The sequence below is a fragment of the Pantherophis guttatus genome, chromosome 4 (assembly GCF_059756535.1).
Source record: "Pantherophis guttatus breed Tessera chromosome 4, ASM5975653v1, whole genome shotgun sequence".
Taxonomy (NCBI): Eukaryota; Metazoa; Chordata; class Lepidosauria; order Squamata; family Colubridae; genus Pantherophis; species Pantherophis guttatus.
Genome location: NC_142066.1, coordinates 11,959,736 through 11,973,840, shown reverse-complemented (window position 1 = coordinate 11,973,840; position 14,105 = coordinate 11,959,736). Strand labels below are relative to the sequence as shown.

The following is a 14,105-nucleotide window of genomic DNA, read 5'->3' as shown; positions in this document are numbered from 1 at the left end:
TGATGAAAGGGTTTGCCTGCAAAGTTTAATACTCTCAATTAAAAAAAAAAAAAGTCAAATAGATTTAAAACCAGACCTATTTCTGTTACGCATGTTGACAGGAAAATATAATTTTTTAAAAAATCTAATACTTAATGCTACATGTAATAACAGTGGCTAGAATTGAATATGCTCAAAATTGGAAAACTGGAAACATACCCTCTGAGGAAATGGTAATAAAGAAAATATTAGACTCTGCTGAGATAGATAGATTGACAATGGAAATGAAAGATAAAGGAGAAACAGAACACTTTTTAATTTGGGACGTATGGTACAATTGGTTGGAGAGTAGATGCAAATATTAGAAAAGTAACAATGAAAGACGATCAACGGATGAGAACTTAGAAATAAATATAAGTATAATGATAGACAGAATACTTATTGTAATTAATATGATGGTAGAATGTTATAAAAATATAAAATAAAACAAATACAATAATGTATATTAGGAGACATAATAGAATATATAATGGAAATGGATATATACCGGTATATCGCTGTTGTAAAGTTTGAAACTGTGATGTAAAATGAAGAAAACTGTATAATAATTTTTTTTTTTTAAAGTCAACATACTTTTGAAGGCTGTCCTTCAAAAATATTAAATTAAACAAGAAAGATTATGTCAGTTTTGTTTATTCCTGTATTAGATTTCAGAAAGATTAAAACAAACCCTGAAAAGCTTCCATATAGTGTGCAATACTTCAGTGAGGTAAAATGGGTGACGGCATTTTATGAAGAAAAAATTAATTTCATGTCTCCCCTCACAACCTGAATCAAATAGCCACAGATTCTCTGAGAGCGGTGGTGATATTTCCAAAACCACTAATTAATCAACAGTTATGTGAGTAAAAAATATGAAACGGTTCAGTAACCCTGCATAGCAATTCACTTCAGCCATTTATGTGATTATCGTTTGCTCAGATCCTATTATGTACCTTTCTTACACCACAAATGATAATGTTACTATAAATTATTGTATCGTTTTAGAAAAGAAGAACAAGATGTCAAATGCTACATTTTTCAATGAATTTATTCTTCTGGGATTTTCGGAATTTCATGAACTGAACCTGGGATTTTATATACTCCTACTTCTGATGTACCTTCTGTCACTTATAGGACATTCCTTAATCATCATCGTGGTTTCCATGGAACCTAAGCTCCATACTCCAATGTATTTCTTCCTCCTCAACTTCTCCCTGGCTGAGATTGCTTCCACAACATCAGAGATCCCAAAGATGTTGCTCAATAGCTTCTCCGGCAAAAACACCATCTGCTTTGCATGTTGCATGGCCCAAGATTTCATGGTCTTCACAATGGGAGCTGTGGAATTCATCACCCTCACAATCATGTCTTTTGATCGCTACGTGGCCATCTGCAAACCTTTGCATTATCAAACCATTATGACTAGTGGACTCTGCCTCAAACTCTCTTTGCTGGCATGGATTGGTGGGCTTGGACTCATATTTCCTCAGGCGGTCGTGGTGTGGATGTACCCCTATTGTGGGCGCAATATCATTGATCATTTCTTTTGTGACATTGGTCCAGTTTTGCAGTTGGCTTGTGCTGACACAATAGTGATTGAGTTAATAGGATTCCTTTATGGTGCTGCTATAATGTGGGGCTCCTTTGGGTTCTCTCTGATTTCATATACACGCATTATAAAAGCCATACTTCAGATCCCTTCGGCCACTGGGAGGTCCAAAGCCTTCCTCACCTGTGCTTCCCATCTTATTGTTCTAACCATTTTCTATACAGCAGATATGCTTATGTACTTGAAACCTTCAACGCATGGTGACACCCGACTCAATAAGGGAATCTCTCTTGTACGCACCAGTTTTGTACCCATGTTAAACCCTTTCATCTACACAATCCGGAATAGTGAATTCAAGACAGCTTTGTGGAAAGCAGTGACTAAAAGGATGAGTTTCTAACATGGTGCGTGATGCTAAGTATCCAGGTGTTTCCATTATCTCTCCTTCTGAAAGAGAACTACAGAGTCTTTGGTGCTCTCTGATCTTGGTTGCTTTCTTGCAGGCTTTTCTTTACTCAAATAGGCATACCCATTATCAGCATTGCTATATAATGTTGTTACCTAATTGGGTAATGAAATGTCTGCAAGAAAAGAACCAAACTCAGAGACAACCAAGGACTCCACAGTTCAACCGTGAGCTACAAATATTCTCTTCTGTTGAAAGAGAAAATATTTTGTAATCCTCGTCACATCTGTGTCTGTTGGGAAATCTTTCAATGGTTCCACATCGATCTGGGATGAAATACAAAATTGCAAATGAAATTGTGAAGTCTTTAAAATGGTTGATGGCTCTTGTGAAGTCTTTGTCCATTTGACAAAGCTGAATCTCAAACAGGACTCTATGTTCAAGACTTTTTCTATTTAGTATAGAAAAGCTAAGAAGCATTAACAGAGCTTCGGTGAGTAATGAGTATACATCACAATTCTATTCGGTTCAAATCTCCTCCTCCTCCTCCTATTGTTCAAAGCAAATTTCTTTCTTTCTCTCATTTTGAGCAATCATCAAACCTAACATCAGCTTTTGGCTGTTGATTATGTGTGAAGCCATCACAATTCCTGGATGTAGGATATAGAAATCAATGATTCCATGAATAGTTAATATAAATGGAGATTTGTTTTCAGGTTTTATCAAGAATATATTGGGATTCGTGCCATCATTTTTAAGGTACAGGTGGTCCTCCTCAGCTTACAACAATTCATTTAGCAACCATCCAAAGTTACAATGGCACTGAAGCATAAGTAATGTATAAGAAGGTGAATGATCATCCTCTCAGTCTAACTTCAAGAGAATACATTTCTTCAGGAAATAGGAACTCTCAGTAAATTCCCCTTTTCTATCTAATTTTGACTAGGATGTGTCAACGCAGACTGAACAGTTCCAATCATTTTTCACAGATCACTGCCTTCTATGCAATTTAATTTAGTATCTGAAAAAATAACATGAACCTTGTGACGGAAAGAATTGGAAGATTTTTTTTTCCTCCCTTCCTTCTGCTAGTGTAACTTGCATGAGAGCAAGCAGAGTTAAGACAACAGTATTGAGGTAGATTAATCGCAATAAAAATTCTATTCTATTCTATTCTATTCTATTCTATTCTATTCTATTCTATTCTATTCTATTCTATTCTATTCTATTCTATTCTATTCCAATAGCTCTTATACTTATATACAGCTTCACAGTGCTTTGCGGCCCTCTCTAAGTGGTTTATAGAGTCAGCCTGTTTCCCTGAACAACTAGGGTCATCATTTTACTGACCTCAGAAGGATGGAAGGCTGAATCCACTGCATCGAACTGTTGGCAGTGGACAGAATTTGTCTGCAAAGCTGCCTTCTAAGCACTGAGCCACCAAGGCTTGACTTTGCAAAGGATTTGAACACATTGTAAGTAGCAAAACAAAGTCCAAACATTGGTAATTTTCTTTTCCATGTGGAATAGAGAGAGGTACTGGTGGTGAGATCTATATTTCTTCAAGATTTATTTTGGGTCCTTCCATAGACTTGGCTCACCATCAACCAATTTCCCCAGATCACCTCCAAAGATTTCCCTAACCAATTTGTTGACTTCCATTCCCATATGACAATCTTTGACTCAGTTTGGGATCTTGTAATAATTCATTGCTACCAGTATTATTATTATTAATTTTTTAAAAAAGTCATTATCATATAGATTCATTAATGAACCACACTCTGAAAGAATGTCATAGTCCTTTGTTTTTTCAGTCTTATTAATCTGCTGTACTCTGTGTCAGCACGTCAAGATGCATTTATCCTAGTGCTGACATAAGAAGGAGAATGCAGGCGTCTGTAATGGGACGGTTGCCTTTCACCTACTTATTTCCTCTGGAGATAATGTCCCTAGGAGATGGATGGGAGGGGGAAAATTCTTTGAATTGGAGCAGTAGATTAGGGGTGAATGATTGGGAAGATGGCCAATGAATGCAGAGGAGTGGGGGAAGGAAGAGGAGGGGTTTTGGGTCAGCAGGTCAGTGCCGGCTGCAACGAGTTAGTGTAAAAAGTGCTGTGCTTAATAAAATGGAAATATGTTTTATAAAAGACTTTGTTTGCGATGCAATTTATTTGAAGACAGCCTGAAAACCTGACACTCTGCTTGGTTTCTTCATCACCATCAGCAACCAATCAGCATGGAAATTATTTTATAGACGATCTTTTGGGTTTCATGGATATGTTATGGCCAAATGATAGGCTACGCTGTTTGAAAGCTTTCTAAAAAAAAGAAAAGAGATTAATAACTTGTCTTTTTTTTTCCCTAAAAGAAACGTTGCTAAAAGCAATAAAGATGATTAGGGGACTGGAGGCTAAAACATATAAAGAACAGTTGCCGGAATTCGGTATGTCTTGTTTAATGAAAAGAAGGACTAGGTGTGACATGATAGCAGTGTTCCGATATCTCCGGGGCTGCCACAAAGAAGACGGAGTCAAGCTATTCTCCAAAGCGCCTGAGAGTAGGACAAGAAGCAATTGGTGGAAACTAATCAAGGAGAGAAGCAACCTAGAACTAAGGAGAATTTTCCTGACAGTTGGAATAATTAATCTATCAATGTTTACTTGTGCTTTTAGTCCCATGTTGACCCCTGTTCCTTAATTGTTCCCTTCTCCTGACAGCTCTGCACATGCATGTATCAGGAACAGGTTCCAGCTATTCTTCTGCCTCACTTATCTCCGACTATGAAAGTAGTTGATAAATGTCAAACAGCCCTGGCCCCATCTGTGCCTCCGATGCAGAGCACCCATCAGAGCCTTCTCCAGACTCCAGGAGCGGCCCTTGTTCCTCCCCAATCTCCTCACTGTCTGAGTCTCTGGCCACTGGTGGGCCACAACAAAATATCTCAAGGGGTTACAGATGGCCATGTAGTGATCAAAGACCAAAATATAATCTGAAGTTCCCAAGAAAAAATAGAAATACATCTGCATCATGCAACCCATAAAAGAAAAAAAAAATCACTGTGATTATATTGAACATCACTTGGGAATGATAACAGTGGTGAAGCAAAGTCCAGAGAAGGAAAGGTTGCCCAGAAGCCAATACATGGGGGTGTGGAGTCAATAATCTTTCCATACAAAGAAGTTAGTATGTAGATGACTGTTATGATCAGGAACACAGGAACCTTGCATTTCTGGATGCCAGGAAAACCTGTTAAAATGAATTCTTTCACCATGCTGTAATTTTCAGACCTCATCCTATATTATATCATGAGTCAAAACATTGAAAAATTACATTTCCTCATTAAATGGCATATTTGAGCAAAGGTACTACACAATGACAAGCAGATGAGCTCATGTTCATGATGAGTCTAAGAATGCACTATTTAATATTTTCAATAAAAGAATACCCAATGTTGTAATTATTTCAGGAATCAATGTATAACAGAATCAATATATAACAGAATAACAGAACATCAGTGTTAAGGAATTTGCAGAGTAACCCTTGAATAGCAAGGGTGTACACATGAAAGCGATTGAGAGTAGATACGAATAAACACAGTCAACACACAGATTAACCCAGTGTAAACACACTGAGTTGTGTTTACTTTTAGGAAATAGTAAGGCACAGTCCAATAAACAGTCCAGGTCATACACATATAAAGCAGGAGATAGTAAAACAACAGTCCAGGGATAATCCAATAACAAAGTCTTCTTGCCAGTCGTCGTAGTCATTCACAATAAACAGTTATTCTGGATTTGCAAACAGTAGCATACAGAATTATCAGAGAGCAAGAACAGCAAAGAGAAAAACAAACCATGTTTCTAGCTCCCTCTTAAGGAGATTGACTACAAAGCTAACCAATCAGGACACAGTATGATGCAATACAGCAGTCTTCAAGCTATATAGATGGTTTATAGATTGCCAACCCAACAAGGTAGGTAATACTCATTTCCTAACAATCAGTATTTGAAGTGACCTTGGATGTCAATCAATCAATCAATCAATCAATCAATCAATCAATCAATCAGAATAGAGCTGGAAGGGACCTTGGAGGTCTTCTAATCCAACCCCATGCTCTGGCAGGAAACCCTATATCATTTCAGTCAAATGATTGTCCAGTCTTTTCTTAAAATCCTCCAATATTGGAGCACCCACAACTTCTGGAGGCAAGTTGTTCCACTGATTAATTGTTCTGTCAGGAAATCTCTTATTTCTAGTTTGCTTCTCTCCTTGATTAGTTTCCATCCATCACTTCTTCTGTTGCCTTCAGGTACTTTGGACAATAGGTTGACTCCCTCTTCTTTTTGGCAGTCCCTCAAATATTGGAATATTGGAAGACTGCTATCATGTCCCCCTTAGTCCTTCTTTTCATTAAACTAGGCATACCCAATTCCAACAACTGTTCTTTATATGTTTTAGCCTCCAAAACGGGGCACTGCCCACACCCCATTTTGTCTCCCAGGAGGCTGCAGGGAGGCCTGCTAGGCCCAAAATAGGGTGTGGGGAGGGGGCTTCAAGGGAGAAAGTAAGCCTTCAAGGGAGAAAGAAAGAAAGAAAGAAAGAAAGAAAGAAAGAAAGAAAGAAAGAAAGAAAGAAAGAAAGAAAGAGGAAGGGGGAGAAAGAAAGAGAAAGAAAGAGGGAGGGAGAGAAGGGAGAAAGAAAGAAAGGAAGGAAGGAAGGAAGGAAGGAAGGAAGGAAGGAAGGAAGGAAGGAAGGAAGGGAAAGTGCAGGAATGGGATTCAAATCCCATTGCTACCAGTTTGCTTGTGGGTGCGCATGTGCTCGCTGGTGCACAAGACACTTTTGCGCATGTGCAGAGACGTCCAGGCAGTGGGCAGAGCCTCCCGCCACCGCCGCTATCATATTGCTTGATCTGGGGCGAACCAATAGCAACCCATCACTGGATGGATGGATAGAGGGAGGGAGGGAGGGAGGGAGAGAAAAAGGAGAGGAAGGAAGAACCACAAACCTTGGCACCAGACACAGCTTCAGAGGATGCTTTGAAACAGGACAGCAATCCAAGGCTGGAAGGCACCTCGGAAGATCATCTAGTCCAGCCCCTTCCTCCATCAGGAGAACTTATATCATCTAGGTTATTTTGGTGTCTCTAACACAGAGGAGAAATTCCCAGAAATCCCCAGGCATTCCCAACCTCTCCCCCTAGTAAAAAAAAAAGAAAACAAACTTCATGAGGTATTAAAAAGAAGAATAGAAAAGGGGGTTGCTGTGTATTGTTTAATGGACTGCTAAATTGGCAAGATGGACTGCTAAGTAGGCCACGCCCACCCAGTCACATAACCACCAAGCCACGCCCACCAAGCCACGCCCACAGAACCGGTAGCAAAAAAAATTGAATCCCACCATTGCTACGGAGGTACTGGAGAATGTGAAAAATACAAACAAAATTAATGCGAAGATCTTTGAACGTAGATGAATTCAACTGAGAGACACTCTAAGATTGATAAATCTATATAGCTTTAATATGAGATATACTCCTATACATCCATTACCGTCTATACATAATAAAACTTGGCAATATTGTTAGGGAAAAAAAAAAGACAAGTGATTAATTTCTTTTCTTTTTTAGAAAGCTTTCAAACAGCGTAGCCTATCATTTGGCCATAACATATCCATGAAACGCAAAAGATCATCTATAGAATAATTTCCACACTGATCAGTTGCTGATGGTGATGAAGAAACCAAACAGAGTACAGCAGATTAATAAGACTGAAAAAACAAAGGACTGTGACATTCTTTCAGAGTGTGGTTCATTAATGAATCTATGGGATAATGACTTTTAAATAATAATAATAATAATAATAATAATAATAATAATAATAATAATAATACTGGCAACAATGAATTATTACAATATCCCAAACTGATCCCAAAGATTATCACATGGGAATGGAAGTCAATGAATCGGTTAGAGAACTCTTTGGAGGTGATCTGGGGAACCTGGTTGACGGTGAGCCAAGACTATGGAAGGACCCAAAAGAAATCTTGAAGAAATATAGACCTCACCACCAGTAAGGCTGCCTGAAGTAGATCCTAGATCCTAAGAACAAGAGTGTATCCCTCTCTATTCCACATGGAAAAGCCAATCACCAATGTTTGGACTTTGTTTTCCTACTTACAATGTGTTCAAATCCTTTGCAAAGTCAATGCCTTGTTGGCGCAGTGGTTAGAATGCAGTATTGCAGACTAATTCTGCCTACTGACAGCAGTTCGATCCAGTTGATTCAGCCTTCCATCCTTCTGAGGTCGGTAAAAAGATGACCCAGGTTGTTGGGGGAAACAGGCTGACTTAACTGCTTAGGCTGTTAAGCACTGTGAAGCGGTATATGAGCTGGGGTGGCGCAGTGGTTAGAGTGCAGTACTGCAGGCTACTTCTGCTGACTGCCAACTGCCTGCAATTTGGCAAATCGAATCTCACCAGGCTCAAGGTTGACTCAGTCTTCCATCCTTCCAAGGTGGGTAAAATGAGGACCCAAATTGTTGGGGGCAATATCCTGACTCTGTAAACCGCTTAGAGAGGGCTGTAAAGCAATATATAAGTCTAAGTGTTATTGCTATATAAGTCTAAGAACTATTGATATTAATCTACCTCAATACTGTCATCTTAAATCTGGTTGCTGTCATCCAAGTTACACTAGGAGAAGGAAGGGAGGAAGAAAAAAATATTCGAACTCTTTCAGTCACAAGGTTCATGTTATTTTTCAGATACTAAATTAAATTGCATAAAAGGCAGTGATCTATGAAAAATGATGGGAACTGTTCAGTCTGCCTTGACACATCCTAGTCAAAATTAGATAGAAAAGGGAATTTACTCAGAGTTCCTATTTCCTGAAGAAACGTATTCTCTTGAAGTTAGACTGAGAGGATGATCATTCAGCTTCTTATACATTACTTATGCTTCAGTGCCATTGTAACTTTGGATGGTTGCTAAATGAATTGTTGTAAGCTGAGGAGGACCATCTGTACCTTAAAAATGATAGCATGAATCCCAATATATTCTTGATAAAACCTGAAAACAAATCTACATTTATATTAACTATTCATTGATTTCCATATCCTACATCCAGGAATTGTGATTCTTCCACACAGAATCAAAAGCCAACAGCTGATGTTAGGCTTGATGACTGCTCAAAATAAGAGGAAGAAAGAAATTTGTTTTGGACAAGTGGGAGAAGACGAAGAAGAAGAAGAAAGAGAAGGAGGAGGAGGAGGAGGAGGAGGAGGAGGAGGAGGAGGAGGAGAAGAAGAAGAAGAAGAAGAAGAAGAAGAAGAAGAAGAAGAAGAAGAAGAAGAAGAAGAAGAAGAAGAAGAAGAAGAAGAAGAAGAAGGAGAAGAAGAAGAAGAAGAAGAAGAAGAAGAAGAAGAATATACTCTGGTGCTGGAGAAGTCTTCTGCAAGTCCCTTGGACTGCAAGGTGATCAAACCGATCAGACCTAGAGGAGATCAACCCTGACTGCTCTTTAGAAGATCAGATCGTGAAGTTGAAACACAAATACTTTGGCCACCTAATGAGAAGGAAGGACTCACTGGAGAAGAGCCTAATGCTGGGAAAGATTTAATGCTGGTGAAAGAAGAAGGAGATGACAGAGAATGGGGTGGCTGGATGGAGCAATAGGCATAAGCTTAAATGGACTACAGAGGATGGTAGAGGGACAGGAAAGCCTGGAGGAACTTTGTCCATGCAGTTGTGATGAGTCGCGCACAACTTCACATCTAACAACAACAACAGTCGAAGCTAGACATTGTTAAATGCACAAAGACTTCACAAGAGCCATGGAATATTTTAAAGAATTCATAATTTCATTTGGAATTTCATTATTTCATCCTAGATGGATGGGAAACCATTGAAAGATTTTCCAACAGACACAGATGTGACGAGGATTACAAAATATTTTCTCTTTCAGCAGAAGAGAATATTTGTAGCTCACGGTTGAACTGTGGGGTCCTTGGTTGTCTCTGAGTTTGGTTCTTTTTTTGCAGACATTTCATTTCCCAATTAGGTAACAACATTATATAGCAGCGCTGATGATGGGTATGCCTATTTGAGTAATGAAAAGCCTGCAAGAAAGCAACCAAGATCAGAGAGCACCAAGGACTCCGTAGTTCTCTTTCAGAAGGAGAGATAATGGAAACATCTGGATACTTAGCATCATGCACCATGTTAGAAACTCATCCTTTTGGTCACTGCTTTCCACAAAGCTGTCTTGAATTCACTGTTCCGGATTGTGTAGATGAAAGGATTTAACATGGGTACAAAGCTGGTGCGTACAAGAGAGATTCCCTTATTGAGTCGGGTGTCACCATGCGTTGAAGGTTTCAAGTACATAAGCATATCTGCTGTATAGAAAATGGTTAGAACAATGAGATGGGAAGCACAGGTGAGGAAGGCTTTGGACCTCCCAGTGGCTGAAGGGATCTGAAGTATGGCTTTTATAATGCGTGTATATGAAATCAGAGAGAACCCAAAGGAGCCCCACATTATAGCAGCACCATAAAGGAATCCTATTAACTCAATCACTATTGTGTCAGCACAAGCCAACTGCAAAACTGGACCAACGTCACAAAAGAAATGATCAATGATATTGCGCCCACAGTAGGGGTACGTCCACACCACGACCGACTGAGGAAATATGAGTCCAAACCCACCAATCCATGCCAGCAAAGAGAGTTTGAGACAGAGTCCACTAGTCATAATGGTTTGATAATGCAAAGGTTTGCAGATGGCCACGTAGCGATCAAAAGACATGATCGTGAGGGTGATGAATTCCACAGCTCCCATTGTGAAGACCATGAAACCTTGGGCCATGCAACATGCAAAGCAGATGGTGTTTTTGCCGGAGAAGATATTGATCAACATCTTTGGGATCTCTGATGTTGTGGAAGCAATCTCAGCCAGGGAGAAGTTGAGGAGGAAGAAATACATTGGAGTATGGAGCTTAGGCTCTATCGAAACCACGATGATGATCAAGGAATGTCCTACAAATGACAGAAGGTACATCAGAAGCAGGAGTATATAAAATCCCAGGTTCAGTTCATGAAATTCCGAAAATCCCAGAAGAATAAATTCATTGAAAAATGTAGCATTTGACATCCCCTTTTTCTTTTCTAAAAAGATACAATAATTTATAGAAACATTATCATTTGTCGTGTATACTATAGGAGCTGAGCAAACGATAATCACATAAATGGCTGAAGTGAATTGCTGTGCAGAGTTACTGAACCATTTCATATTTTCTACTCATACAACTGTTGATTAATTAGTGGTTTTGGAAATGTTACCACCGCTCTGAGAGAATCTGTGGCTATTTGATTCAGGATGTGAGGGAAGTCAGAAAATTAATTTTTCCTCATAAAATGTCATCCCCATTTTACCTCACTGAACTATTGCACACTACATGGAAGCTTTTCAGGGTTTGTTTTAATCTTTCTGAAATCTAATACGGGAATAAACGAAACTGACATAATCTTTCTTGTTTAATTTAATATTTTTGAAGGACAGCCTTCAAAAGTATGTTGACTTTTTAAAAAAATTGTTTAATGTTTTTATTATATAGTTTTCTTCATTTTACATCACAGTTTCAAACTTTGCAACAGCGATATACCGGTATATATCCATTTCCATTATATATTCTATTATGTCTTTTAATATACATTATCATATTTGTTTTATTTTACATTTTTATAACATTCTACCATCATATTAATTACAATAAGTATTCTGTCTATCATTATACTTATATTTATTTCTAAGTTCTCATCCGTTGATCGTCTTTCATTGTTACTTTTCTAATATTTGCATCTACTCTCCAACCAATTGTACCATACGTCCCAAATTAAACAATGTTCTGTTTCTCCTTTATCTTTCATTTCCATTGTCAACCTATCCATCTCAGCACAGCCTAATATTTTCTTTATTACCATTTCCTCAGAGGGTATTTTTCCAGTTTTCCAATTTTGAGCATGTACAATTCTAGCCACTGTTATTACATGTAGCATTAAGTATTTGATTTTTTTAAAATTATAGTTCCCTGTCAACATTCCTAATATGTAGAAATAGCTCTGGTTTTAAATCTATTTGACTTGTTCTTTTTAATTGAGAGTATTAAACTTTGCAGGCAAACCCTTTCATTACTTCATTGTGGTGTGTAATATTATCAGGTGCCTTCCCAAAGTGATTTTAAAAATGTACTGTCTATTCATGCAACATCTCACCTCTACACACACACACACACTCAGAGAGAGAGAGAAAGAGAGAGAGAGAGAGAGAGAGAGAGAGAGAGACAAAGACAGAGACAGAAACAGAGAGAGGATTAATTTACATTAAAAGATGTATGCATGTCTGGAATTGGAATCTGTTTTTAGCCCTCTCTGATCAGTTACTCCAAGGTAAGAACTGTACTCACTCTGTTTTTCAGTTAGTGAAAAGATTTCAAAACTGGGTGAGAAACCTTGCAACCAATTAATTCATGTTAGTAGACATCCTGACCATTTTCCTACTTTCCGACCTTAATCTTAATTTTTCCATTTGCTCTTTCAATACCTACAGCCCTTACTCCATAATCATAATCATAAGTTTATTTGTCAAGCATATATAAGAGAACAAGTAAAAGTATAAACATAATTTGAATACATGAAAAGAGTAAGTAAAAAGGAATATTAGGACAGGGATGGTAGGCACGCTGGTGTGCTTATGCACGCCCCTTACAGACCTCTTAGGAATGGGGTGAGGTCAACAGTAGACAGTTTAAGATTAAAGTTTTGGGGGTTTGGGGAAGAAACTACAGAGTCAGGTAGTGCATTCCAGGCATTGACCACTCTGTTACTGAAATCACATTTTCTGCAATCGAGTTTGGAAGGGGTTTACTTTGAGTTTGTATGTATTATTTACTCGTGTATTGTTGTGGTTGAAGCTGAAGTAGTTGTTGACAGGAAGGACATTGTGGCAGATAATTTTATGTACTATGCTTAGGTCAGACTGAAGTCAGCATAGTTCTAAGTTGTCTAAGCCCAAAATTTGGAGTCTGGTGGCATAAGGTATTTTATTGCGGGTAGAGGAATGGAGGACTCGTCTCGTAAAATATCTGTGGACTCTCTCTCGATTGTATTTATGTCTGATATGCAGTGCGGTTTCCAGACAGATGAGCTGTATTCAAGAATTGGTCTAGCAAACGTTTTGTATGCTCTAGTTAGTAGTACAACATTACCAGAGAAGAAGCTACGCAAGATTAGGTTAACAACTCTTAATGCCTTTTTGGCAATGTTGTTACAGTGGGCTCTGGCACTTAGATCTTTAGAAATGAGTACTCCATGTTAGGCAATATATTTCCCCGAGCACCAAGTAAAACAAACCCCTCATCCTTTTAAGGAATCAATCATTTAAGCTTCCTTTTCATCAGGGCAACTGTTTTCCATCCTTCTCTTTACCTCCTAATTTTCCTCTAATACGCATTTAATTTACAAAAATCTCATTAAGTCATATAGCAAAAGCAGCAAAACACAGCTATAAATTGGAAGTACAATTTCATCTTTCACATCGCTTTCTGCATGTTCTGTCCAACTCAAAACAGCAGGGCTTCTTATATGCATACTTCCCAGGACAGATGCACACACAAAAAGCAGTGACTGTGATAGGGATCTTGGAGTCTTAATGGACAATCAGCTAAATATGAGCCAGCAGTGTGCAGCGGCAGCTAAAAAAGACAAAGCAATCCTAAATTGCATTTACAGAGGGATAAAATCAAGATCAAGTGAGGTACTAATACCACTCTATGAAGTCTTAGTAAGACCACACCTAGAATAGGGCATCCAGTTTCGGTCACCACACTATAAAAAAGATGTTGAGACTCTAGAAAAAGTGCAGAGGAGAGCAACTAAGTTGATTAGGGGACTGGAGACTAAAACATAAGAAGAACGGTTACAGGAACGGGGCATGGCTAATCTAGTGAAGAGAAGGACCAGGGGAGACATGATAGCAGTGTTCCAATAGTTGAGGGGCTGCCACGGAGAGGAAGGGGTCAAGCTGTTTTCCAAAGCACCTGAATGCCAGACAAGGAATAATGGATGGAAACTGAC

General features: G+C 38.6%; 2 protein-coding genes across 2 annotated transcripts; one reads left to right on the top strand and one right to left on the bottom strand.

The window, feature by feature from the left end:
* The first annotated feature begins 1,208 nt into the window (after window positions 1–1,208).
* Window positions 1,209–1,970, top strand: LOC132710088 (olfactory receptor 6X1-like). Its single transcript, XM_060685535.2, has one exon. It carries the CDS (start codon window positions 1,209–1,211, stop codon window positions 1,968–1,970), a length of 762 nt encoding a protein of 253 aa, XP_060541518.2.
* Window positions 1,971–10,194: 8,224 nt separating this feature from the next.
* LOC132710089 (olfactory receptor 6X1-like) lies at window positions 10,195–10,956 on the bottom strand. Its single transcript, XM_060685537.2, has one exon. The coding sequence runs from the start codon at window positions 10,954–10,956 to the stop codon at window positions 10,195–10,197; it is 762 nt and encodes a 253-aa protein (XP_060541520.2).
* Between the last annotated feature and the right edge of the window lie 3,149 nt (window positions 10,957–14,105).

Bases quoted from the DNA above. Each gene is read 5' to 3' on its own strand.
- LOC132710089 (XM_060685537.2), bottom strand. From the start codon at position 10,956: ATGTATTTCTTCCTCCTCAACTTCTCCCTGGCTGAGATTGCTTCCACA.
- LOC132710088 (XM_060685535.2), top strand. From the start codon at position 1,209: ATGTATTTCTTCCTCCTCAACTTCTCCCTGGCTGAGATTGCTTCCACA.